The 25,417-nt window shown below is 40.8% G+C and overlaps 4 protein-coding genes, 1 long non-coding RNA gene and 1 other non-coding gene across 11 annotated transcripts; 2 read left to right on the plus strand and 4 right to left on the minus strand.

Moving 5' to 3' along the window:
* Nucleotides 1–472: 472 nt before the first annotated feature.
* On the minus strand, nucleotides 473–3,232 carry LOC132201051 (uncharacterized). Its single transcript, XM_059626925.1, has 4 exons — nucleotides 3,061–3,232; nucleotides 1,407–1,661; nucleotides 1,207–1,343; nucleotides 473–747 (listed from the first exon to the last, which is right to left on the minus strand). The coding sequence occupies exons 1-4, from the start codon at nucleotides 3,085–3,087 to the stop codon at nucleotides 582–584; spliced, it is 585 nt and encodes a 194-aa protein (XP_059482908.1). The 5' UTR covers nucleotides 3,088–3,232; the 3' UTR covers nucleotides 473–581.
* Nucleotides 860–933, minus strand: Trnat-agu (transfer RNA threonine (anticodon AGU)). Its single transcript has one exon. It is a non-coding gene; the product is annotated as a tRNA-Thr (tRNA).
* A 1,983-nt stretch (nucleotides 3,233–5,215) lies between the features above and the next one.
* Nucleotides 5,216–6,276, minus strand: LOC132200911 (red pigment-concentrating prohormone-like). The gene is made up of 5 exons (XM_059626696.1): nucleotides 6,237–6,276; nucleotides 6,087–6,187; nucleotides 5,884–5,976; nucleotides 5,535–5,672; nucleotides 5,216–5,480 (listed from the first exon to the last, which is right to left on the minus strand). Exons 2-5 carry the CDS (start codon nucleotides 6,180–6,182, stop codon nucleotides 5,433–5,435), a joined length of 375 nt encoding a protein of 124 aa, XP_059482679.1. The 5' UTR covers nucleotides 6,183–6,187; nucleotides 6,237–6,276; the 3' UTR covers nucleotides 5,216–5,432.
* A 1,571-nt stretch (nucleotides 6,277–7,847) lies between these two features.
* LOC132200785 (E3 ubiquitin-protein ligase RNF103-like) lies at nucleotides 7,848–12,947 on the plus strand. 6 transcript variants are annotated; one of them, XM_059626501.1, is made up of 8 exons: nucleotides 7,848–8,001; nucleotides 9,067–9,335; nucleotides 9,727–9,875; nucleotides 9,937–10,052; nucleotides 10,108–10,435; nucleotides 10,822–11,144; nucleotides 11,205–11,459; nucleotides 11,649–12,947. In XM_059626501.1, the coding sequence occupies exons 2-8, from the start codon at nucleotides 9,098–9,100 to the stop codon at nucleotides 12,067–12,069; spliced, it is 1,830 nt and encodes a 609-aa protein (XP_059482484.1). In that variant the 5' UTR covers nucleotides 7,848–8,001; nucleotides 9,067–9,097; the 3' UTR covers nucleotides 12,070–12,947. The 6 variants fall into 6 exon arrangements, with proteins under 6 accessions (XP_059482484.1, XP_059482483.1, XP_059482486.1 ...); XM_059626500.1 differs by having other exon boundaries at nucleotides 7,850–8,001; nucleotides 9,064–9,335; XM_059626503.1 differs by lacking the exon at nucleotides 7,848–8,001 and adding an exon at nucleotides 8,025–8,997.
* On the minus strand, nucleotides 12,470–14,778 carry LOC132200787 (uncharacterized). Its single transcript, XR_009442194.1, has 3 exons — nucleotides 14,532–14,778; nucleotides 14,206–14,386; nucleotides 12,470–13,997 (listed from the first exon to the last, which is right to left on the minus strand). It is a non-coding gene; the product is annotated as an uncharacterized LOC132200787 (long non-coding RNA).
* A 2,006-nt stretch (nucleotides 14,779–16,784) lies between these two features.
* Nucleotides 16,785–19,234, plus strand: LOC132200794 (uncharacterized). The gene is made up of 6 exons (XM_059626518.1): nucleotides 16,785–17,045; nucleotides 17,265–17,401; nucleotides 17,512–17,713; nucleotides 17,773–17,945; nucleotides 18,022–18,441; nucleotides 18,503–19,234. The coding sequence occupies exons 1-6, from the start codon at nucleotides 16,890–16,892 to the stop codon at nucleotides 18,930–18,932; spliced, it is 1,518 nt and encodes a 505-aa protein (XP_059482501.1). The 5' UTR covers nucleotides 16,785–16,889; the 3' UTR covers nucleotides 18,933–19,234.
* Nucleotides 19,235–25,417: the final 6,183 nt, after the last annotated feature.

A 25,417-nucleotide genomic window follows, 5' to 3' on the forward strand; every position in this document is an offset into this window, starting at 1 on the left:
ACGTTGCTCCTTTCTAAAACCACAGAGGCTACTAGCAATGACGTCACGGGTTTCTTTTGACTGGTCAAAATGTTTCCACTGTGCCAATCAGCGATCGAACGAATTTCTATTGTCTTCCATGCAATGTTAATTGTGATGTTCTTACAAAATTAAATTCAATCCCAATGTATGAATACTATGAACTATGAATGTATATGCTTGTGTTTCCCACCGCTAAGTGGTGTACGAATGACGAATGTTCTTTTTGTTGTGCTGCTCCAGCAGCGCATGTTGTACGCAAACGCGTTAAGAATTGTTGCCTGTTGGAATTACATGTTATATTTAATTCACATTATAATTATTATAATTATTTATCGGAAGTAATTTCTGAACTCATAAATCTATATCATAGCATTAAATCAAGCATTTATACAGTTTAAAACGTTGTGTTCTTGTTGTCTTCAAATTAACGAATGCAGTTTTTCTATAAAAATAAGATGAGATTTATTGGAAAAAGTAAAAAACTATGATAAAATATGAGAGCTGATATCTTGTTAATGGTGGATGAAGGATGATTGTACGACTTAAACACGTTGAATTAATCATTTGCTGTACTTTTTGGGATCGACCTCTGTGGCCTGGAAGCCTTGTTTGGGGTGGGCCGAGTAGTGGACGACACGCATCTTGCCGTGCTTGTCTTGGTAGCCGTAGCGGCCGTGGGTCACGCCATGCTCGTCGCGCTCCTCGTACCGAAACTGACGCGCCTTCCTGAAAAATCGATTCCACTTACATATTCCGATAAAAAAAAATAATTTCAAGTATTTCTGTTTATAAAAATGTGATCATCTTTTCGTTAGAGTAAAAAGGTCCACACAGGGACAGGCACCGGCGAGATTCGAACTCACGATCTCCTGTTTACTAGACAGGCGCTTTAACCAACTAAGCCACGGCGCCGATGGACCAATGTAGGTCTCAAAAAATTATAAATTTTGTAGCCAGATTGAATACGAAAATTGAAAGATGAATGGAGCCAAGTAGGTTAAACAGTATAATTCGTATAATTATATTCTTGATCCAAAGGTACAAATTTTTAATCTTCCAAAAAAATTTAATATTTATTTTCAATATATACTCCATTTTAATTACTTTTTAATTTTAATTGATTAGGTTTTGGTTATGCCTCAAATTTGTTTATTATAGATTTAAATTAAAACTATATGTACTGACCCTTTGCCAGTGTCATATCCAAATCTGTAAGATTTGGGTCCTTTGTGGCCACTGACGTGGAAATGAACCCTCGATCCGTCGTGCGATGACTCGTCCGCGCCTCCCCAAGAAGGAGAATTTTGTGACAAGGTGCTCAACTAAAATATTTAGAATAAATTTCTTAATTACAAGAGAAGGAAATAAATTTAATAATAATAAACCTGTTCAAGTTGCGACGCTTGTGGGGTTGGTTGGTGATGCTGGGGTTGTTCGTAATTGTAATGCGGCGCCGAGTATTGGGCCTGTGGTTGATAGAACTGCTGTTGGGCCTTTTTCTTGTGGTGGGACTTTGGTTGGGGCGCGTAACTGGCCGAGGGGACGAACTGGGCCGTCGAGCTGTAGTAGGCGGGCAAGTGGGGTTGGAAACTCAGCACGCAGCTCGGCAGCATCGCAACCAGGGCGCCCAGCGGTAACATCTGCATCAATTAATTTAAATTAAATTTACAAATTAATACCACCTTAATGGGACAATAATTCATTTGAACAATAAGGTCAAAACTATTTTGCTGCAATGAGCTTTTAAAGAAAATTTTTGGAATTGAATCTAATTTTAAATTAAAAATTTTATTTTAGCTCCAAGACTGTCCAAGACAATATAAGATTTTTTTGTTTTAGTATTTCTCGGTTTTACTAGTCACTTTCTCCGATGTAAAACCGTTTCGGTTTCCATATTATCAGAGCTGCTGTTTTTTTTTTTTTCAAAGTTCAGAACAAACAAAAAAGGTTAATGAAGCTTTCAGGATTATCGTCGCTCATTTCCTAGTGAGCACCAAGCACCCGATCCGTTTTTGCATAACACACTTTTTATTTTAAAGAAAACGGCGATGCGTCTCAAGTGGTGCGTTACTTGGAAAGTGCCGGCTAATTTTTTTATGGCAGTTTTTTCCTTCCTCCAGGAGAAAACAAATAAAACAACATATTAAAATTTCTCCAAAAATCTATCTCTGCGGATAAATGAATCAATAATATAATTTCTTCTGAGGTTTCACGCAAAAGATTCTTGGCGATGAGAGAAGACAAAGGGCGAGAGAGTGAAATGCTCTGCTGGTCACGCCGCTGCTAATAATAAAAAAATAAATCGCTCGATTTGCTCTGGATCGCAAATCAACAATGCAAAAGCAATGAGGCCACTGTTTCTCGCGAAAAGGAAAGGCTCTGCTCAATGTGTCAAGTGTAAGCTGCGACAGGATTTAATCGACTCGTTAGTTGGAGCGGGAAATTAAAAATTATTAACTTCCTTCAATTCATAGTTTTGTATCAACAATTAAAATTAGGGCGTAAACGTAAATCCAAAGAAAAGTTTGAAAAGGATAAATTATAAAAAATACAGAAGCTTATCAGTTTAATGAATTTGATTGTGTGGTTTGTATTTATTTAATTAATTTATTACTATTTTAGTATTTTTCTCTCACATTCTAATTAAATACAGATATTCATTGCTAACATTTGTTTAGGTGCAATTACAAACGAACTAAAAGTCTACTCCAGATATAATCGGAATTAATCTTAAAAACCTTGAAAAATTGTTTTTTTAGCAAATTTAAATTTAACTCTCTTTTTCACAATATGATAATTAATAGTGTTGATAGAAACAAAATAATATAAAAAGAACAGAACCTTGAAATATTTATTTAAAAAAATCTTAAATTTAGATGCTTGAATTGCTCAGTAATTACATTTCTAAGTGTCTTTTGGGAATAAACAACTGTAGAATTTTATTTAGATCATTGCAACAGCAAATCAAATTTAATATTGAAAATATTTTAAAAGAAGTTTAAATTTATTTGATTTTATATGATATAAATTTTGACTCACAAGTGTGGCGATCGACGATGGTCTCATGTTGTGTCGTCGTCGGTGCACTGACGAACGAAAACTGATCGGTCCGATGGCGAGCAAGTGAATTTTATAGAGGCGTGCTCCGCTGCACCATTCTGTTCCCGGCGCCTTAGAGAAAGCAGTACAAACCACCTAACATGCACCCTATCTCAGACAATGCGTCGAAATGATATTGAAAAGCAGAAATAATTAAACGAAAGGAAAATTTGTATTTGACGTGAAGTATGGGACCTTTTGTCTGATCAGGGTGCCACTTCCTTTGCTTTTGAGATGATAGGAAATAATTTAATTATTCACCAGGATGAAATATTATTAGCTAAATTTATTTAATTCTGTATTCTCTCCATGAATTGTTGAAATCTCTTTCATAATTAATTATAATAATAAATATAATAATTTAATTACCTATGTGTATAGTGTACCCACATTAATTATTGAAGTTTAAATAAAAATAGACTCAAAATTTAAATTAACTCTTATGTATAAAATTAAGCAAAATAATTAAAATAGTTATAGTAAAATTTAATTAAATATTTTAATACAAATTTATGAATTCCGGATTTGGGATTTTTTTTTCAGATCTTCTTTAAATCTTTAATTATTATTTGTTACATGCAAAATAATGACATTTTAGTTGAAGTTGATAGAAAAAAGTTAAATTAGTTACATTACCATTATTTAGAGATCAATCTTATTAAATAATATTATGTAAATCAAGCAGCCAGAGCGACCAATTAAAATTCGGCAAGCCACTGACAGGCATGATCAAGTGCAGAACAAAAGGCACAACATAATCTCATTGAGCGTGTAATTTCATTGATTGATTCTGACACTTGAACGACTTCTTCTTCCTCCGCTTTGCAAGACAAATGAAATGATGCCGCGCTCCCTTGAAATCAGTCGGCGCTCTCTGTGAATCTGTCCAAGTTCGCAATGCATTCCGTCAATTATGTATAGTTCCTTTGTTAATATTGTTTTGGAGATTTTGAATTAAAAATAAGTTTAAAATGTGCCATTCTCTCTGACTGAGGACCAACAATGTAGATGTCATGAGAATTTAACGACTCTGAACTAATCGCGTGAAAATTTCTTTCGCCGAGCACGTGTCACGTTCCGTCTGAAAAATTTTTCTTGTCAAGTTCCTTTCCTTTTTTACATAACGTTGATTTTTCTCCACCTTTCAAAACAAACGCAAAAGCCATGATGCGGGCAAAAAACAAGTGCCACTGTTTTTGTTTCTATTTTGTTTGTTTAGAAAGATAAAGTCTTATATATTTTTAACAAATATATAATTAAACGTTGTATCATTTGGCAACAACCCCCCATTATGAAAATGTCGTTTATTCAAAATTCTTATATTCATTATAATATCCGAAACATTATTATTTGCAACTTATCAAAATTTATTAAATTCTTTAATTTCTTAATATTTCCTCTCTCAGTCTTTAATTTAGAAAACAATATAGTAATTTTTTTCATTTTTGCCCCATGCAAATATTTAAAATTTTCAAACATTGAAAAAGATTCAACTAATTTTAAGAGTGGATATTTGCTAACTGCAAGGTGCATATCTAATGAACGCGTCTCGCCAGACCGGAATTGCACGTAGCTTTTTTGCATAAATTTGAGCAACACCAAAGGTTTCTTGGGCGTCATAGCCGAGCGGCCACTCACAATCAGCGACTCTCGACAAAAAGTAAATAATATTTAAATATAATTACTGGCCACCGCTTTCACTGTCCATTTTTTGGCCCTTTTTGCACCGAGGTCGCTGCTGCAGTGACAAAGTGCAGTGATATATTTAACGCGCCACTCCACTTGTTTGGAGCCGAAGAGGAAGTGACGCGCCAGGCACCATTGTTAAAGCCGACGATTTCGCATGCGAGCTCCGATTAATTGATTTTTTGCTCTTTGATTGCACAACTTTACTTCGAACGATTCCTTTTCATCTGTGATTTCATTTTTGTAATCAGTATTTCCAAAGAATTTAAATTTTTATCTCTTTGAAAAGTTGTGCAATTTTTTTAGGTAACGTTTTCTCTCTTTTTTGTGAGCTCTTTTATTTATAAATTTATTTCCATTGAAATTGGATTGAAATTTACTTTATAAATAAAGCAATTTGATATATGGGATATGCACAGTTTCAAAATTTTATTATCATCATTATTATATAAAAATCCATTTGTCAAAGAGAAACAAATTACAGAAAGCAAAAGATTTTGGCGGAAAAACGAAAAGTCCAGCCTCTCGATGAAAAAGTTTTCAACTAATGCATTTCTTTCTTGTCCACATACTGTCTTTGAATTTCTCTAAAAATAAGAAGGAAGGGCCGCGCGGTTCAATTCCCATCATTCGGAGCCAAATTTCTCGCAGTTGGCCACTTTCTGCGCCTCAGCCTAGAGAAGCAGAGAGTCAGGATCGAAATTAAATAATTTTTAAGGCTTCAAAACCTGAACAAGTTTGTAGATGTGTAAAATCGTGTCCATGGTGGATTTGCAGGGGAGGTCGCGCAGATCCTGCGGCAGCACGAGTCCGGGCCCCGCGGCCCCTGTCATGCCCCGCTTGCCCCAGCCCGGAGAGAAATTGACCTGGAGAGGAATTTTTCACAATTATTATATCAAATATTGAAACACAAATCAGCCAAAATCGAATCCTAAATAAATATAAAGAAAAATTGAATTATATCCATGCAGGTTTGTGCAAATTAGATCAAAGATTCATTCCTATAAAAAAGAAGAAGAAGAAGTGCGGGATGGAAATGTAAAGGGGTGAAACATTTGCTAGAGAGACGTGAAATACCCCGCGTGGCGACGAGCCTGTCATCATCTCCTCCTCGTGAGCTCTTTCTGCGACCAATCCGTTTCTTTTTCCCCATCCAGGGGAATAGTTGATCTATTAATTAATTAATTTAAAGACAAGGAAGAGCTACTGAGAAATGTGCTTTTAATTTACAAAGAGTGCATTGTTTGTTTAAAATTCAAAACTGTGAGTAATATTTTTACCTGGGCTTCGGCTGTGTCGAGACAGAACACCAGGAGGAAGGTGGAGAGCAGGCCAATGGCAAACAGCAACCGTCCGGACTGTGCGTTCAGAGCCATTTTTCCTAGAACAATTTGAGTTCACACGAGTTGGAAAAGTTGAATAAAACTCACTTGTGTTTGATTGAGTCGGTTGGTTGGCGGTGCAGCTCGGGGGGTGCGAATGGCTGAGGGATGGCTGGGGTGCAGCTCTTATAGCCGCCTCGGCCTACGCCTACGTGTGTGCGCAGCACCTCGTTGCCCAACACAAGCCCAACCACCCTTTCAAATCACCGCCAAGAGTGAAACAGATTTCGCCCCAAATTTGAAATTTGATTAATTCGAATGTTAATTTAAAGCATTTTTTCAAAACCCATATAGATAATTCATCAAAATATTATAAAAAAAATAGCTTAATTTTTTTTTTATTTTGGAGATTGGTTTTGATCTATTTTAAATATAATTAAATAAAATATAAATTACTTTGGAATTTTATTCATAATATTAACAGTCAGAGCAGGCATCCCTTGCTTAATTAACTCTTGTGCTATATTGCAATTAAGCAGGCGGTGAGGTGAGAGCATAATCAGTGCCAATTCCGCGCACGTCTCATGCACCAGCATGTCTCTCTGCACAAAGAGCTCCTCCACAACGAAACGAGAATGCCAAAACAGAATTGATCAATTAAACAAAAGCAAAGGGAAACGGAGTTTGAAAATCATGAAATTATTTCCATTTTATAATTTAATGTTTTTGATACAATTAAAGACCTGCATTATTTAAACTCAAGAAGCAGTTAAAGGTTAGTAATTATATCATTAAATAGATTTTATTTGATCCAAAAATGCATTAATTTATTTTCAATTACTTTAAGCCAAGGTTGCTGTATAGGTCATTTATTATATTATTTTACATTTTTTTAATAAATCTCTTTGCACAAATTAATTAATTTATTCATTGAAATTCCGCCTGAAATCGAAAGTTTCTGCTTCCGAAGGTTTTGCCGTCCAGCTTGGCGAGCGTGTTTTCGTTTTATTTGAAGCGCGAATAGGAAATCAAGGAAGCCCGTTGAACACGCGCGCGCGTCATCCCCCTTGGCGCGTTCGAAATAATTAATCAGAGGTGCAGGTCTGTGTCTAATGAGAGCCGCGACGCGACTCGCAACGAATCTCTGTTCAATCACCTCAAGTGCGAACCGCGGCGTGGGCGCGCGGCTGCGGCGAGCGAAAAAAAACGTAAGGACGTGCAGAGCGACAAAAGGCCAGCGGTTTTTTTTTGTGTCAAATGAAAATATTATTTTTGATCTCTTTTCTCGCTTGCTTTTCTGCGCGCCCATTGTGCTGCCAGGCCCTTTCATCTGCCGCTCCGCATCAGCAAAATTGCACATTCAATTTAGCAGATTGAAAAAAATTATTAATACACAGTAAAAGAAGTGCAAGAAAATCAGTAGCAACTCGCGTGAAACACAAATTTTTTTAAAAATAACTAAAAAGTCATTAATTAAGGGAATATTTTTCTAATTTTAATTTAATTTTAGCTTAAATGTTTTTGATTAACATCAATGTAAAGATACAAAATATAAATGGCCTCATAACTTAAAAAGTAAAAATTGATTAACATGAATTAAAATTCCGATCAGCAAATGAAAAGTCGCGATTTCCCCTCCTCTGTGTGCTAAAACTGGAAGGTTCTGCAGTGAGAGCATGTGTTGCATAACTGCAAAGGTGCTGTTTGTTGCCATTAACTCTCCAGCTGCAGACCTTGAATGGCTCTCGCAGGTGAAAGTTTCAAAAAGGCAGAAGGTCGCGACGAATTTTTCGTGCCTCTTCGCGCTCTTTTTCTTCACTCGTTTCTTTGCCTCGGCCGAATCGACACCCACTCCGAAGGAGGAATGACAATCGTGAGTATATTTTCGAGGGATGAATTCAATCTAGTTTTGTCCAACAACAGCAAAAAAAAATCGTAATTGACGCGGACAAGCTCGCGCGAGAGAGTGACGACACCACTAAATCGAGTTATTTTCACTGTTATTTTTAATTAAAAACCAACCGCACTTCAACAAGTGTGGCACACTCGGGGGTGAGCAAAACGGACGAATTCAGCCCTGTCTAAACACGACCCTCTAAAACTTCGCCATTCATCCGCTTTTATTGTTAATTAAAAAATAAATGAAATTTTTCTTGGAAATTAATTTTATATTATTTAAATAAGAAAATATTTTAATTTTAATTATAATTATATGCTGGCAGTTTTTGAATGATTGCTTGAAAAATTTTTGGTAAAGAAATAATAGAGATTGGTCTTTTTTATTACCATCAAGGTCGTCGGCGCCTTGTTGGCCCTCTGTGAATTTTATTTTAAGGTCGTGACTATATTTACATAAAAGTAAAACGTAAAACGATAGGAAGGTATCATTATCAATTATTTTTCCATTCATATTACGCTGGGATAAAATGGGTACTCTTCAGGCATTTATTTAAGCATTTAAAATAAATAATATTCAGTTTTAGTTTAAAAAAAATTTAATAAAAGTTTCACCCTTAAAGTGTAATTTTGCTCTCGCGTGCTTTGCCGCTTTTGAACGGCGGCGTTTGGTCCCGCGAGCAGCCCCTCCCCGCAGCTGAGTTGTTATCAGTCGATAAAGTGGAGCGGTGCTGCACTCTGCAGCTGCACTTCAAGGCTCGTCGCTTTACTGTACATAATTTTAGAGAAACACACACACACACACAGGGAAACTTTAAAGTGACGTTTCACTCGCCTCTCGTGACTGACAAGAGCGAAATGAGCTGATTCTCGGAGCCGAGAAGATCTCTCGTCCCTCGATTGACCGATGGTATATTTCTAATTGGGGTGACTGGTGACGGGGGTGGCAGCCACCCCTCTGTGACGTCAACCTGTGTGTTTTGATTTGCAACCCAAATGGGCTTTTGACGCGTTCTCTGTTTTCTTTTGTTCATTAAAGCAGGAGAGGTGAAAGGTCGCGGCGCCCAATTAAGATGAACGCCCGCTGGCGGCAGGTGCTGCTGCTGGTGCTTTACTTCTTGGTGCTCATGTTGGTGGCCAGGATCATCGACCTGCTCATCTGGCACCTGCAGGGTCTGGCGCCCAACCAGGAAGTCGACCCGCGGCTCGTCCTCGGCGTCCGACAGCTCAAGGCCCTCCTGGACACCAGGGGGGTCGGCTACGCAGGCTGCGTCGAGAAACACGAACTCGCCGAACTCGTCTACAACTCTGGTTCGTCCCTTTTGGTCTTCAGGGTCTAGTCAATTAAAAAACGGGGTTGAATTGCTTCAGTTTCACTTCCTGAATTTGCTCATGAAATCCAAGAGTTAAATTTACATAATTACCTTAATTTTTTTACAATGTTATAATAAAGTTATTTATTTATAAAAATTTGGTGCGAAGATTTATCTCGCTCGACATCATTTTAAAATTTCTTCAGCTGATAAGAATTGTAATTTGATTACATGCAATTAAAATGTGACTCGCTTTGCAATTTGATGGAAAAATCTAGAAATAAATAATCTTAAAAACAAAAGCAAGAAAACTTTAAATATAATTTTCATTTATTTCTTCGTCTTTAAAAAAATTGAACTTGCATTTTAATTTTTCTTTTGTTCGCCAGGCCAAGTTGTGCACTCTGAGATTGCTGTTTTGGAAACATCGGAGAACGAGGTGAAGGCCCGAATTGCAGCACCCGCCTCTCACTTCACTGGTGGGGCCCATTTCTACGAAGAAGTCGAGGACACCAAAGACTCTGTATGGCTTGTTCAGGTCTGAAAACTCAGTCCATTCCTTCGAACCATTCCTTAATAAATTTACATGAAAAATTCAGGTGGCACCTGAAGGGGCAGAGCCGCCTTTAGACGACTACAGCTGGCGGCTCGTCTGCGCCCACCTGGCCCCTTTTGCAATCAGGACAGGTGTTTTCGACTGCAAGCTGGATCGGAGGTAAAAATGCAAAATAATCATTTTTTAAAACTTCTATATAATAGTATTTTGCAAGAAGGTTGTGCACTGGGAAAGGGTGGCACGAACCGCTGCTCCTGTTAGCCCTGCCGAGGGGCACTCGAGCCAAGGACAAAGTGTTGATGCAGATTTTCAAGTCGACCAAGCCGCAGTCAATTATTGCGTGGGTGCGACAACAGTTGTCCGACAGGGTCGAGCGGCTCCAGAATGTGTCAGAGGCGGCCAGCTGGGCCGAGGCGGCGGCTAAACCTGAGGCCGATGGCCAGGTGCGCCTCCTGCTCATCACCAAACTCTCCAGTCCACCTCTTTTCTTGGCCGCCCTCAGTGTCAAGTTTGCTGGACGAGTCCGCTTCGGAATGCTACAAGTAATAAAAAAATTTGTAAAATTTTGATAATTATGTCCCAATCGAGGCACATTAATTCAAAATGAATTAATTTAGCTTTGAATAATCTCCTTAAAATCTTTGAATTTAATAGATCATCTTTTTTTACAAAATTCTCCTGTTAATGAATAAATTATTTAGTTTTATCAAGTCTATTTTAATTTAAATGGTAATTTAATTGCATCTGTTGTTAAAAATTGTAATTTCCAGTATTTTTTTTTTTTTTTTTTTTTTTTTTGAAATTATGCCTATTAAGAATTAACAATTAATGTCATTTAACTCACTGAAAACTAACTTTAATCAAACAATTCAATTAATTAAATTAAACAATTTAACTCCACAAAATTGAATGTCACTTTTTGTTCAAGGTGAAGAATAAAGAGGAGGAAGACGAGGCAAAGAGCAGTCTAGGGGCGAAGGACCGCACCACATATTTAGTGTCGACCCCGCAAGGGTCGTACATGTACGGCTACGGCCGAGAGGAGCACCTCGACTTCAAGACCATGCACAACTTCCTCAGGGCGGTGCAACCTGAGGCCAATGACGCCCTTCTGGTGTCCCTGGCCCTGTGCCAGTTGCTGGCGGTGCTGCGCGCCGCCACCAAGCGCTCCCTCCTTGGCTGTCTGCTCACCATCCTGGCGCACAACCTGGCCCTCCTCGCCGCCTGGCTTGCCATCCTCACCCTCAGCAGGTGCGAAATTAACAAAAAATTTCAAAAAAATTTTATTAAAAAATAAAATCACTCAAACAGGGCGCCGTTTCTGGCCACTCCATGCACAGAGGCCTTTTCGTATGCGAGCCGCTGGACGGCCCTTTCGAAACCAGGTCTCTGGCTCAGGGCCGACCTGAACCTGCTGGCGCGCTACCCAAAGGTGCTGCTCTGCACGCTGCTCCTCTTTCTGCTCTGCGTGCGCCACTGCTTTCTTGAAGAGCCCTCCGAGGGCACCAACTTCGGCTGGAGGCTGCTCAGTCAACTGCTGCCCAATCCTACCTCAACCCTCACCAGGTAAATATATTAAATTTATACAAAAAACTCCTGAAAATTAAAAAGGAAAAAAATACTTTCAAAAATAATTTACTAAATTAGGAATTTGTCGGAAGTTTTGATGAAATGTTTTAATTTTTTACCATGAATTAAAAAATTTCTTTCTCTTAAATGATTTTAACTAATTTGAGTTTCATAAATGTTATTTAGCTTACGTCCTGATTCCGAAGACGAGCGGATGCCGAACCCCGAGGAGCTGTTGGTGCAGCGTCTGGCGGTTCCTGGCCTTTGGCTGACCCCGCTGGTCAGCGCCGACTACCTTCGGACCCTGGCCAGGTGGCGTCACAGGATGGACGTCAAGCGAGACCCAATGTCGCGCGCCCTGATCGAGGACATGATGCGTCCTGGCAAGGAGGCCGAGTCCGAGGAGGACTCTGGTCCTCCGAAGGGCGCCCTCAGGGCGGCCGAGTGCGCCATCTGCCTCGAGTCCTACGTGAAAGGGTCACTGTTGTGCGGGTTGCCCTGCGGCCACGCCTTCCACGAGGCGTGCATCATGGCCTGGCTGCTCAGGGACCACCACAGCTGCCCCTCCTGCCGGTGGCCGGCCTACAAACGCAAGAAGCACCACTGATCAGCACACAGACTCTCTCAGTCACAGTCACACTGCCTTGATCGGTATTTTTTTTCTTGCTGGTTCCGCCGAGTGTGATATTTGTCCGAAGTGAATTCCTCGAAGATCTCGCCAACTTGAGTTGTTGAAACGCAGCCAATGATTTATTAATTGTAATAATAATTAAAACACTGGAGGCAAGGTGTGTTCCCTAATTATAATTTCAAGCTTTAATTAAAATTATTATTAATCTTAATGTTTTCGGTGCTCATCGAAGGTGCTCAAAACTTATTCACCCAGTTTTTAGTACGTATGCGCTCAAATATAGTCTGGGCCTTTCCTCCAGTTCCACTGTGCTAGAAACTATACACTCAAGTTATAATGATTGGCAATTTTTCTATTATTTTTTCTCACAAAGTCATATTTAAAATTGCATGCTAAAAGCATCTGAGTGACAATTGTTGAAACAGAACCAAATTTAAAAAGTGTTTAACTTGATATAAAATCAAAATGTGTCTCTTTCACATAATCATAGAATTAAAAGTTGGCAAATCCAAGTGATTTGTTAGTTTTCTGTGAATTAATAAGTACTGAAAATTTTGAAGCAATGAACAAAATTTGTTGATGAATAAAAAGTTGTGCGTATGATATGATGATTTGCACCGAGGAAGAAAAAAGCGAGTGCCTCTCATAGTAAGCACCGCGCCTTGTTCTGTTCAAATGTGCTAGGCTAGTTTTATCAGTTTAGAGGCTTTGCGTAGCAAAAAGAGTTACGAGCACAAATGAGAGTGCGTCATTTTTTTCCCTATTATTTGTGACGTTTGACACGTCGATGCCATTTTTAGATAACAAAATAAAGACAATAGTCAAATGATAATAAAAAAATTATCATTCTCGGATTCTCCTCTTTTAATTATTAAGCCAACCGTTTTTACATAAGGTGAAGGCCATGTAAAGGAAAGGTTTGTGGAATCATTGGAATTGAGAGTGCATGAAAAGAGTTACGAGCACAAACGAGAGTGCGTAATTTTTTCCCCTTCTATTATCCCTCTCTTAAGTAGATGCACCATGACAGCTTTTCAAATTTTTAATCAAATAAACTTAAATAATTGAAAAATAGAACTGTTAATTTAAATTCAAATTTAAATTTGCAACTAAATTCATCTTAATCTGATCACTTGGTCCTTCACTAAGGATTTTCAGGCTCAACGGCTTCTTGAGGTTCAGGCAAAGGTTCTTCAAGTTCAGGCACGAGTTTTTTAAGTTCAGGCACAAGCTCTTTAAACCTATCGGGGTTGATATACCCAACCAAGAATTGGGGGTCACTTCGTCCTCTGCCAACCCTCACCACCTTCGCTTGTTCGGGACTTTTAAAAATCAGGTGACAAGTGTGTATGTTCCGTCAAAGAGAAATCCCACTTGGTCCTTGAGTTTCAAAGTTGTCGATTGCTTCAGAGCTTCTCCAAGGCTTTCTGCAAGGGCAGGTCCACGCGTCAGAATAATTTGCCTCGGACTGGTGAAAATCAGTTCAGTAGCTGCTGTTATCTTGCGGCTGGTAACGCTAGCCCGAGTCCCTGATTGGACGCCCAGCTTGGTAAGGAGTCTGTCTGGGACCAAGCATAAACCTTTCCTCGGGCTAGGAATGAGCTTTAGCAGGCCACAGAAGATTTTGTCTTTGATTCCATTCGTCCTTGTGTCAGCATATATCGAAAATACCATCTGGTTATCTTCTTCAAATTCATAGAGAATCTTGATCTCGTCAATCCAGGGTCTCATATGAGTGGACATGATCACCCGGTCTCCTTTGAAGGCATCCGCATACTATGGCTCATCTGCGATTTGTGGAGACGCAGAGTAGGCAGTCAAAGTGAAGCGCTTAGTTCTTCTGGGGGGCGGCAGCTCCACATCGTCGTCCATGATATTACTATTTTGCTTCAATACGGGCGGGTCTGCAATAATGAACCAATAAAGCAAAATTAGAATATTAATTGATTATATTGCCTATTGCAAAGTTTGCTGAAATTCAGCATGGTGATGAGATATGGGAGGAAAAAAATTGTCGTTCCCAACAAACACCACCAACAAAGAAAACTAAGGTTTAATAATCAAAATTCAAAATATGAAATTATTCTTGAACAAAAATTATGCTTGACTTACATGCTGCGGAAGGCCCTGGTGGTCACTGTGGTTCGAGATATGAAGAGTTGGTGAGACTTGACTCTTATCTATACACAGATAATCTCCGTGGATCGAGAGATCGTTAAGATACTCTATGCTCTGCGTTAGGTTTTAGGTCACAAGAAACAAATGTCTGCTTGTATTTTTTATCTCTCGTTCCCTGCAAATATAAGCATTAAAAAATCAGTAAAGAGACATGAAACTGAAATTAATAAATTTAATGCTGTCATTTCGATCGGCCTGCGAAGGCCGTGTGTGGGAAAATAAATAAAAGTCGGCGGACCTGATCACATTTATGTACATACCAGATTAGAAAACTAGGATGAGATGAGAACAATACGGTGCCGCGGCCGCGACTGCCGCGAAGGTGCAGACCTCTCGTGCTTGAGACAGTCGAGACCGCAGGATCGATGCGAAAGTGCGCTGGAGCCAATGCTGGAGCCTTTGTTCGGTCCTCAGTCCGTGCGTGATCGATGAAATTTTACTTAAATCTTAATCACATCCGTCTCAAAAGACCTCTTCTAGATTGTTAGCCGGAAGAATGCGCGGAACGCAAATTCGCACAACAAACAACCGACAATCGAATCTTTCTTGGAACTCGACCCCGCCCCTTTTTATTGTTTCTGTCATCTCTGGCCAATAACGTTATTATGCGCTGATTTTAAATAAAATCAGCGCCAAATTAGCTTGCACTTTCCTCTTCTACGCTGCAAGGAAAGTTGGTTCAGTTCCCGTTCCAGGCCGATTTCTCGGGAATCTCGGGTGAACCAGAGTGATTTCTTTTTCTGGGAACTGTTGAGTATTTTGCTAAGCCGGCCGAGCACGCTCCAATTAACTGAGTCAGCCAATATAGAGTAGCTTCTGTGATTTTGCCAAAAATTTCCAGGGCAATAATTTGAAAGATGTTTCCAGCTAATTCTCACAATAAACGGTCAATTTTATTTTCAAAATAATATATATAAAAATATTATTTTATTAAATATCCTCCCTCTTAAAATACTTCATAAAAATGATAAAAAAATTTAATAATTATGATTGCAATGCATAAGTTTTTCGAATATCTGAATTGCCGCTGCGCCGCGCTTCGATCCTTTCGATCAATGAGCACAAATAATGGGTATTTTGGTGCTCGCCTTTTTAAATTTTTTTCCAGTATGTGCAGCAAATAAATTGTGGTTATAAATTAAAGTTCACATTTGTACAATGTAAAAAGCGGGTTTTAAGTTAGCAGAACGTTTTTCGTCCCTGCAACTTTCCTTTTTTTAAAGAATGGGGAGAATTATGTTCTTTATGTCCGAATCTGCAGCAGTAGTTTAGTTCATGCTAAGATTTATTAATTTTTTTATGATGAAAAGTAGAGCATTACTTATATTATGTGATAGTTGGTTTTTACGGTTTTTTTGTCACATATAATTCTAATTTTTGCTTTCATGCTCGTCACTGTTCTCAATCAGGTTGTGCAATATGCAGTGCAGAAACACTCATATGCGAGTTGATTGCGGTCATCTACAAACATGCAGCTCTACCAGGCTGTCCACGATCCTGCCAATCTCCATGAAAATCCTACCATAGTGTTTGGAACTTACTATTCTTTGCTCCGGCCTCTTCGAAAGTATTTGGCGCCGCCTCGACACCACAGTGGTTATCTTCCATTTTTTGATTATCCATCAATTATCCCTGAAACAAATAAATTTTCACCATAAATACATTTAAATGCAAGAGCGAAAAAAGTTTTGCTATTTTTGCATAGACATTATAATAGACATGAGCAGCGCGCAGATATAATTTTATACTGGATTTTCAAAATATTTATATTTTCTACATCATTTAAAAATTGAAAAGATAAAAATAATCCAAAGCAAATCATGATTATATTATTTCCAACAAACTATAATCAGTAATGTTTATAATATGCACAATTATTAAAACTCTAAAATAATAATATAAAAAAATGAATAAACAAATAAAAACAAAATAAAGGAAGAAGGAAATAGATAAACAAATAAGTAAGGAAATAGGGAAATAAATTAGTGAATTAATAAATACATAAAATAAAAAACAAATCGCAATCAGCACAGAAAATCAATTATGATAGTGATAGATGAATCAATTCTACCACCTAATTAGTATTTGAATTAGTGTTGAAATTTTGCTAGGTGGGGTTTGAGATATTTTTTAATAAAAAAATAAAATAATCTTAATGAAAATGTTCCAAAAATCTTATTTGCTCAGGAATATTTATTATTTGAATTGATGTTGATGTTCTTATAATGGAACAAAATCTAATTTTAAAGTCGCATTCTCTATTATAAATAAAAATATGTTACGAACAAAAACAAACCAAACGTAAAGTTACAAAATAAATCGGTTGAAACTTGAAACACACTCTCTCTACAATGAAATCGCTGCGTTGCCAATTATATGCGCGATCGACACAAACAAGTGTGTGCATGCTCGGTAGGCCTCAAAGGAGCAGGCAAAAAAAAAGGAAACGTAAATCTTTCCCTTGCTTATCATCTTCTCGTTTTCTGTGCAGTGCAGAGGGTGTAGGTCGCAGTCTGCTTTTGTCGTCACCACGCGTCAGTCACATCACATCTTCAGTCTTCAGTGTACTTTACCCATACAAGTGGTATCATTATTTGTCTTAATCTTCAAGTACGAATATGAAGCGAACAGCAGTTGGTAAAAATGTCGCCGATGAATGGATGGAAAGGCAGAAAAATGTGTCCGCAGCAGCGGTTTGGAAGCTGAAGGCGCTTCAGACGGGCGATGGCACCGACTGCGTCTTCCTCGTCGGCCCGGACGACGAATCTGCCAAGGTAACCTTAAAAATTAATTAAAATACGTCATGAGAAAGACGAAAAGAAAAAGAGCGTAACATTCCATTTTTGATCGATCAATTGATGATTCAAACTTCTTCATCGGATTCACATATGTAATAAAATATTATATGTAATGTATTTTTTGTTATGCATTCATATTTTTGTAATTAAAATTAAATACAAATTCATATTTATTTTAAGAAAGGGATTTTTTAGCTCGTCCACGGAAGCAAATTTGATCTGAGAGCCGCAAGTGAATACTTTCGAGGGCTGTTCAGAAGCTCCTTATTGATTCCATCGGAGCCCATCAGGGTCAAGCACGTTGAGCCTTCCATCTTCAAAATGGTCATTGAGTAAGTCTTTGCATATTATTATTTTCCACCAATGCAAATTATATATTTTTTTTAATTGTATTTCACTCTTTTTTTTAATGAAAAGTTAATAATTAAAAATAATTTGAAAGGTTTGCTCACACTCGTGTCCACACTCCGGTGACCAACATTCAGGAAGCTGTGAAGTTAGCCAGGGTGGCCGACGAGTTTTTGATGGACGAGTTGGGTGCAGAAAGCACAGCTCTGATTGAACATTTCCTCACCCCTGAAAATGTTTGGAAGGTTATGGAGCAAAGTCATCTGAACAAATTTGTGGCCTCTGCGTGCAAAAAGGTATGATTTGCTTTCTTTTATTGCTGATTTTTCTTACATAACTTTTATATTACACACAGTTTTTGATTGGCCGGACATTGGAGTGCCTGGAGCAATCAACTTTTTTGGAGATTGGATTTGAGGTGCTGGGATTGTTTTTGGCTCTGGATAAAATGGCAATCAATTCCGAGCTTGACTTGATTGCGTCTGTCGTCAAACTTGCCAACTCAAAGAAAGAGGACGGAGATAAAAGGTATTCTTATATATATTTATGAAATTATAATGTTTTTACTCAGGTTTGCTTTTTTGTTCTATTATTTTACCTAAAGGGCTGTGATTCAAGCATCCCTTCCTCACCTTCGTCTCTTAACTGTGACTGAAAAAGGTTTTGCGATGCTCTACCCGTGGTTGACTGATCAAGAGAAGTTCTTCTTTCTGCACAAACTTGCCCACAGCCCTCTGCTGGCTAACCATCAACCTGAGCGGCCAGAGTCGATTTGCCCGATTTTGCAGAGCAGATGTGCAATCAAGACCTTCACTCTCATTCCTGAAAGTGCACCTCTCAGCGCGAGAAAGATTTTCGAGGATCCTCAACTTTGCAGAGAAATAACTAAATCGGAGGAGTTTGTTCTGTCATTTGAGGCCAAGGAACTTTTTTGCATCCATGGTTTTGAAGTTCTATGCAAAGTGAACCTGGACCTTTCACTTTTGGACCAAATGGAAGACATGAAAACTGCTAGTCAAGTCGAGTGAGCAGTTTTTTTTTTTAATATATTGTACAACAATTTTAATTAACCTTTTTGGAAATAGGCTTCTTGATTATTGTCAAAGAGTTCAGTATGAAAACAACTTGCTCGGTGTGAAACTGACAATCAGCTGCGTTGGCAACCCTTGGTATCCAGGAAAAGTCATCGCCCCAACCACATCCGATCAATTTGCGACCGGCTCGAGTGTGCGTTTTGAGATGCCTGCGGTGTTGGTGCCCAAAGGAGCCACTGTCAAAATCATATTTAAGCTGAAAGAGTCTTGCTACTACAAAAGGACCAATCTGCCTAAGGTTTTGGTCATCAATGGAATCACCATGCTAAAGCACAACGCACCTGGTGCCAATAAGATCTTTGGAGATTTGCAGGTGCAAAACAATAAAATATTGGATTATAGTCCTAGTAAAGCATCAAAACCAAAACCAGAAGGTGAAGCACTCTGTCTTGTTAAAAACCTTAGGTATTCACTTGTTTAGTTTAAGCAAAGCGTCACTCTCACCAAATTATTCGTACAATTATGCTTGGTGGACACTGTTGTTTACTCCAAAAGGGAAAACCAATATTGTTCTCAATCCACTTTTTTGTATTTAAATTGTACTTGAAGCTTAGGATGTCCAACTTAAACAAGATTTTTCATAAGCTAAATTGATTTCCTTTTCTCCTTTTACTTATAAACTATTAAGTTATGCTTTATATCATCTTTTCAAAAAATTATGCGATCGCAATTGCAGATTGATTTTGCGATTTTTTCCATCCTTGCTATTTTTTTTATAATCAAACTTTCATACCCAATTTTTACTCTAAATAAATTATTTGTGTAACCTTAAAAATCTTCATGGTATTTATTGTTTTCCACTATTGATCGATCTATAGTACATGATGTATATATATTAGTGCAATTTGTCCATTACTTTTTATTCTCTTAGTCCTTTTAAAAAGTGAACCTCATTTGCTGGCGCACAACTGAGCAAATGAATTTATTTGATTCCAGACCATGTTTTTAAAAATTGACCCTCTTAGTCCTTTTAAAAATTGAACCTCATTTCCTTGCGCAAAACTGAGCAAATTAATTTATTTGATTCCAGACCTTATTTTTAAAAAATGACCCTCTTAGTCCTTTTCAAAAGTGAACCTCATTTGCTGGCGCACAACTGAGCAAATTAATTTATTTGATGTCAGCGCGTATGCTCCTAAGTAAAAGTATGACGTCGCGCCTTCAATTGCTGTTTTGGTGTAATTTTAAATGAATCTGATTTTTTCCGGATTACCTCGGAAACCTCTATAGCATGCGCGATGCGATTCCATTCATACAATCTCAATTTAGGGTATTGCTAGGCTAAAAATGGACCCTTGGGATAGGTTCAGAAAGGGGCAAGATGACCTCTGGAGGTCTGTACACCATTATGGCAAGTGCTACAAAATCCTAGCTTCGGCTTGGGGAGACAGTGCCTTTGCTACAATATCAGAGTGGGCTAAAGCGATCTCCAGAGGACATTATGCACCATTATAGTAGGTGCAAGACATATTCTTTTAGCCTGCTTGACGCATTTCTATAGGAGGCGCGACGCATGTATTAAGAATTGCACGCACACCACAATCTAGACCACCCCACGATCCGGTAACTCGGAGCTTGGTAGATCTCGAAGATAATATTTTTTTAAAGCTGCGAGCGTAAGGAAGGCTTACGGAGGGTTAAGAAAAAAGGGTGTGGATCGCGATGGGCCCCGGAGCCACGATGGACATGGTATTGGGAAATAAATCGGGCCTCACTTATGATTCACCATCTTAATTGTTTATTGTTGTTCCTCGCTTAAGCATTTTATTTATCATCAGAGCCGCGATTTTGTTTGCCGAGGATTTAGCTTTGTTTTCGTGCCCAGCTGATGTGTTGGCTGCAGCGGAAGAGGGGCGCTCTGTGCGCCGGCGCCAGCAGCAAGAGAGAAGGAGTGGGAAGAGAAAGTTAGTTCCGCTGATTTTTACCCTGGCCTTTCTTATGCAGGCGAGTGGCGACGTGTCGCGGGCGCTGCGGCTTCGGCCAGCCCCCTGGAGTTAGGGCGGCCAATCAGAGTGCGGCAAGAGGGGAGTGTGGTCATCTCCTATACCTTAAGCATTGGAAAGTTCGAGAACCTTCTAGAAGAAAGGTGGAGTTAGGGGTCTCCGATTTCCCAGGATCGTCGATATATGCAAATGAGAAGAAATGATATAAAAACCCGAGCCGCTCGGTAAGCGGCGCACTCCTTGCTCCGGCTCCTTCGGGAGCGGGGAGCGGAGACCCCCGGCGGCCCGCAAGGGCTGCCACCAGGCTGACCTGCGGGTCAGGCTGAGGAGGGCGGCCGGAGGCTATGCCGGTTTCCCTACTCAGTCTGGCTGCAGCAACGCTGGCTCTGTAAACCTGTGCACGGTTTATGGAGCCACGCGTTACGTTAGTTGAATCCCGATGCGATAATGTTTCTATCCAAGCAGCGGATCCTGCAGCCAGAGGGAGGAGCCAAATCGCCGCAGATCAGATTCAGCCTTGCAGAGAGATAGAGTCACCGGGGAACTTCGAACTTCGAGAGCATCCAGCGTGGGAGCACCGCAGATCTTCCCTGCTCGTCTAGAAGAAAAGCCGCCTCATTGGGAGGTGCAAAAGAGCCTCCAGATCTTCTCCGGCGGCAGATAGAGCAGCGGAAGAGATCGGCCCCCAAAAGGAGTGAGCTGTTGGCAGTTGAAGCAGAGAATAAAGCGCAGCGGGACTTAGAAAATTCGGCGTGCAGCTTTTGCGAATCCAGCGGCCGGAGAACTCCGTCCCGCAGAGGGATAGAGCCGGCCCAACGCGCCTAGAGTTCAGCCAGAGTCTCCGGACCATCCTGACAAGTGTGTCCTGGAGAGAGGAGTTGGGGAGTGAGCGTGAGGGATCGTGGGAATAATGTCCGCCGAGCCCCCCGAATGCGTGGCGGCGTGCGCGACGCGGATGCGATCGGCGCGAGCGGATCAAGTGGTGTCAGAAGTGGGATTTGAAGCAGAGCTGCCCACGAGCATCCCCTCAGCCTGAGCTGACTTTTGAAGCACTTCTGACACGGATCAAGTGGTGTCAGAAGTGGGATCTGAAGCAGAGCTGCCCACGAGCATCCCTCAGCCTTGAGCTGGCTTTTGAAGCACTTCTGACACGGATCAAGTGGTGTCAGAAGTGGGATTTGAAGCAGAGCTGCCCACGAGCATCCCCTCAGCCTGAGCTGACTTTTGAAGCACTTCTGACACGGATCAAGTGGTGTCAGAAGTGGGATTGGAAAAAACTTCTCGCGATCATCAGTCAGCAAATCAAGCTGACTTTTGAAGCACTTCTGACACGGATCAAGTGGTGTCAGAAGTGGGATAAGCTCCAGCTTTAAATGAACCTCACTTAGAAAGGAAAATACATCACCCACTTAACTTCAAGAGAAATTCTAAGTCCCAGAGAGAAAAGTCACACCACCGTGAAGCCTTCAAGATCTTCAGCTTCAAGACCTTCAAGATCTACACAGAGTTGTGCTCTGCTGATAGAATCATCGAATACAATCCAAAAGAGAAGTCTTTGAGATCGAGCGTTGAAGGGACTGCAGGCCCTCAAATGCAGATATCTTCAAAGTTCTAATCCACAAGATGAAATTTCCAGTCACAGAGCAATTCAGAGAATTATCAACAAACTAAGATCGTCAAAAGAACTTCAGCAGCAAGATTTTAGAAATCTTGTAAAATTTTCTGACACCAGAGAGCTTCTTCAACATAGAAGCTGCCCGAAGTTAAATCGTCAAGAAAATACAAGTCAACGCAGATTTTGAGCCTCAGCGCTAGATATAAGCAGATTTAGCTTACAAGTGACTGATTTGGTCTGATCTGCAGAAAATCTACTCTACAAGAGAAAAGCAGAACATCATTGAAATCTTCAGAGAACAACACGGAGATATCAAAGAGCACAGAAGTTAAGTTAGCAAGTGGACTGAACGCAGACGCAATACACCATCAAGGAGAACTCAGAAGCAGAGAAGCAATGATCAAGCGATCTTATGAGGGAGGAACTTTGTTTGACGGAAACCCCGGCTGCCCCAGGATCTTGAATGTTCTGATAACCGGTCCGCGATGGATCTGAAGCAGGAATGGTTTAGATCTTCATTGCAGGACGGCAGAACTATTCATGCGGGACAGATGGGTGCCGAGGGTCATTCAGAGGGAGGCCTGAGAAGGATTAGTGAGTTGGAATAACATCAGATGCAGCGTTTTGAGCGTCAATGCAGAACTTTCTGCCAACCAACTAGAGAAGCTTCAAATGCAAGAGTTTCAGCCGACGAAGTGTTCAGCTCGTAACATAATGTGCTATGATGTGCCGGTAGGGTGCAGAGTTAACTTCGGGAGGAAGGTGAAGATATAGGAACGAAACTTTACCTGCTTGAGAAAGAATATATCAACCGCCAAGAGTTTTTAGATTGTGCTGTCAGTTTTAAAGCTTTTAGAATATTAGAGTTTTATCGTTTTAATTCATCACAGCTCGGGAGAGCTGCATCGAGGAACTTCCGTCGTGGGACAGTCATCAGGGAATCTTCCATCGTGGGAAATTCAACGAGTCTGACAATCCTAGTTTTGCAAGTCGTGATTTTTGAGCAGATTTTTGCGCTTCAAGTGAATCAACAGGATTTTGAAGCAGCAGAGATAAAGGGTTCGAGCCAGTCGTTCAGCACTTATGATCGCGGGGAGTTATCTCTTCTCGATTGTGCTTTTGCCAGTTAGCTGGTTAAGGACGACTTGTGCTTTCGGCCTCTTTGTTTCAAGTGCGCAGCTCAGTGATAAGTCAGGGAGGAAGTTTTGCTGTCCTTTTCGTCCGAGATCTTCAGAAGACGTGAGGTTGTATTTCGCACCAGGGTACCAAATTAGAAGAGAAGTTGAAGATGAAGTGTCCACTAAGAGAATGCGTCGGCGAGCAGAGTCGGCGAGATGAAGAGTTGACGTTGAAGAGTCATCAAGATGAGCGCTCAAGAAAGAATTGCTTCAGAGAGAATATGAAAATATGAATTATGAAGAAAGATTAAGGATCCAGAGAGATACGATATGAACATGAAGAGTTTATCCCGGTACCGAGGAAATAGAAGATGAGTTTCCGCGTAACCCTGAAGGCTGGAGAAGAAGTCTCCAGAGAGAGTTAGTAAGAGAGTGAAATTGTGCAGACGTGCACAGGCGCCAAAAGTGAGAAGAAAGTCACGCGTGCAAAGGACTAGTGAGATGCTTCAGGAGGTTGCGGGATATTTTGAAGAGTTAGCCAGGGCCGTGAAAAGTCCTGAGCATTTTGGGAAGTAGCCCGCCGACAACGTGCGAAGTCAACCGTTTTCTGCAAGTAACACCAATTTATGAGATCAACCGAATAGGAGTCTACCAGATTGAGACAGAGTTTTTAGTCAACCACCGTTCTGTGTCAACCATGTTTGAGCTAGTCATCTCCCGAGTGGAGTTTTAGCTGTTTTAATGTGTGCTTTTAAGTTTTATTCGAGCCTCAGTGTTCACGTAGTCTAAGTTTTTTATTTTTCCCAGAAGCAAGAAGCCCGTAGGGAGCCTATCAGCCTGAAGAGTTTTTCAACCACCACCAGAGATCTTCAAGAGCTTTGAGATGCGCGAAGGGAGCTAGTGAAATGCTAAGCTCGGAAGGGAGGATTTGATTCACCATCTTAATTGTTTATTGTTGTTCCTCGCTTAAGCATTTTATTTATCATCAGAGCCGCGATTTTGTTTGCCGAGGATTTAGCTTTGTTTTCGTGCCCAGCTGATGTGTTGGCTGCAGCGGAAGAGGGGCGCTCTGTGCGCCGGCGCCAGCAGCAAGAGAGAAGGAGTGGGAAGAGAAAGTTAGTTCCGCTGATTTTTACCCTGGCCTTTCTTATGCAGGCGAGTGGCGACGTGTCGCGGGCGCTGCGGCTTCGGCCAGCCCCCTGGAGTTAGGGCGGCCAATCAGAGTGCGGCAAGAGGGGAGTGTGGTCATCTCCTATACCTTAAGCATTGGAAAGTTCGAGAACCTTCTAGAAGAAAGGTGGAGTTAGGGGTCTCCGATTTCCCAGGATCGTCGATATATGCAAATGAGAAGAAATGATATAAAAACCCGAGCCGCTCGGTAAGCGGCGCACTCCTTGCTCCGGCTCCTTCGGGAGCGGGGAGCGGAGACCCCCGGCGGCCCGCAAGGGCTGCCACCAGGCTGACCTGCGGGTCAGGCTGAGGAGGGCGGCCGGAGGCTATGCCGGTTTCCCTACTCAGTCTGGCTGCAGCAACGCTGGCTCTGTAAACCTGTGCACGGTTTATGGAGCCACGCGTTACGTTAGTTGAATCCCGATGCGATAATGTTTCTATCCAAGCAGCGGATCCTGCAGCCAGAGGGAGGAGCCAAATCGCCGCAGATCAGATTCAGCCTTGCAGAGAGATAGAGTCACCGGGGAACTTCGAACTTCGAGAGCATCCAGCGTGGGAGCACCGCAGATCTTCCCTGCTCGTCTAGAAGAAAAGCCGCCTCATTGGGAGGTGCAAAAGAGCCTCCAGATCTTCTCCGGCGGCAGATAGAGCAGCGGAAGAGATCGGCCCCCAAAAGGAGTGAGCTGTTGGCAGTTGAAGCAGAGAATAAAGCGCAGCGGGACTTAGAAAATTCGGCGTGCAGCTTTTGCGAATCCAGCGGCCGGAGAACTCCGTCCCGCAGAGGGATAGAGCCGGCCCAACGCGCCTAGAGTTCAGCCAGAGTCTCCGGACCATCCTGACAAGTGTGTCCTGGAGAGAGGAGTTGGGGAGTGAGCGTGAGGGATCGTGGGAATAATGTCCGCCGAGCCCCCCGAATGCGTGGCGGCGTGCGCGACGCGGATGCGATCGGCGCGAGCGGATCACTTATATGTACGGCGGCTTAAGGATATTTTCATATGGCTGCTACAGAACGCTACAAACCATGCAACATATAAGAATCGGAGGCCTCCGTTCCAATTTC

The sequence above is a fragment of the Neocloeon triangulifer genome, unplaced genomic scaffold (genome assembly GCF_031216515.1).
Source record: "Neocloeon triangulifer isolate White Clay Creek 2 clone unplaced genomic scaffold, ASM3121651v1 ptg000014l, whole genome shotgun sequence".
Classification (NCBI taxonomy): Eukaryota; Metazoa; Arthropoda; class Insecta; order Ephemeroptera; family Baetidae; genus Neocloeon; species Neocloeon triangulifer.

What these genes read in the sequence shown, in the direction of transcription:
- LOC132201051 (XM_059626925.1), bottom strand. Translation starts at nt 3,087, where the DNA reads ATGAGACCATCGTCGATCGCCACACTT. An exon ending in CATCGTCGATCGCCACACTT is followed by an intron (nt 1,662 to 3,060) that starts GTGAGTCAAAAT and finishes TAATTGATGCAG; the next exon opens with ATGTTACCGCTGGGCGCCCT. An exon ending in AAGCGTCGCAACTTGAACAG is followed by an intron (nt 1,344 to 1,406) that starts GTTTATTATTAT and finishes TAAATATTTTAG; the next exon opens with TTGAGCACCTTGTCACAAAA.
- LOC132200911 (XM_059626696.1), bottom strand. Translation starts at nt 6,182, where the DNA reads ATGGCTCTGAACGCACAGTCCGGACGGTTGCTGTTTGCCATTGGCCTG. An exon ending in CAGGCTCGTCGCCACGCGGG is followed by an intron (nt 5,673 to 5,883) that starts GTATTTCACGTC and finishes ATTCCTCTCCAG; the next exon opens with GTCAATTTCTCTCCGGGCTG. An exon ending in ACATCTACAAACTTGTTCAG is followed by an intron (nt 5,481 to 5,534) that starts GTTTTGAAGCCT and finishes CTGCTTCTCTAG; the next exon opens with GCTGAGGCGCAGAAAGTGGC.
- LOC132200785 (XM_059626501.1), top strand. Translation starts at nt 9,098, where the DNA reads ATGAACGCCCGCTGGCGGCAGGTGCTGCTGCTGGTGCTTTACTTCTTG. An exon ending in TCCGCTTCGGAATGCTACAA is followed by an intron (nt 10,436 to 10,821) that starts GTAATAAAAAAA and finishes TTTTTGTTCAAG; the next exon opens with GTGAAGAATAAAGAGGAGGA. An exon ending in CCTACCTCAACCCTCACCAG is followed by an intron (nt 11,460 to 11,648) that starts GTAAATATATTA and finishes AATGTTATTTAG; the next exon opens with CTTACGTCCTGATTCCGAAG.
- LOC132200794 (XM_059626518.1), top strand. Translation starts at nt 16,890, where the DNA reads ATGAAGCGAACAGCAGTTGGTAAAAATGTCGCCGATGAATGGATGGAA. An exon ending in AAAGAGGACGGAGATAAAAG is followed by an intron (nt 17,946 to 18,021) that starts GTATTCTTATAT and finishes TTTTACCTAAAG; the next exon opens with GGCTGTGATTCAAGCATCCC. An exon ending in AAAACTGCTAGTCAAGTCGA is followed by an intron (nt 18,442 to 18,502) that starts GTGAGCAGTTTT and finishes TTTTGGAAATAG; the next exon opens with GCTTCTTGATTATTGTCAAA.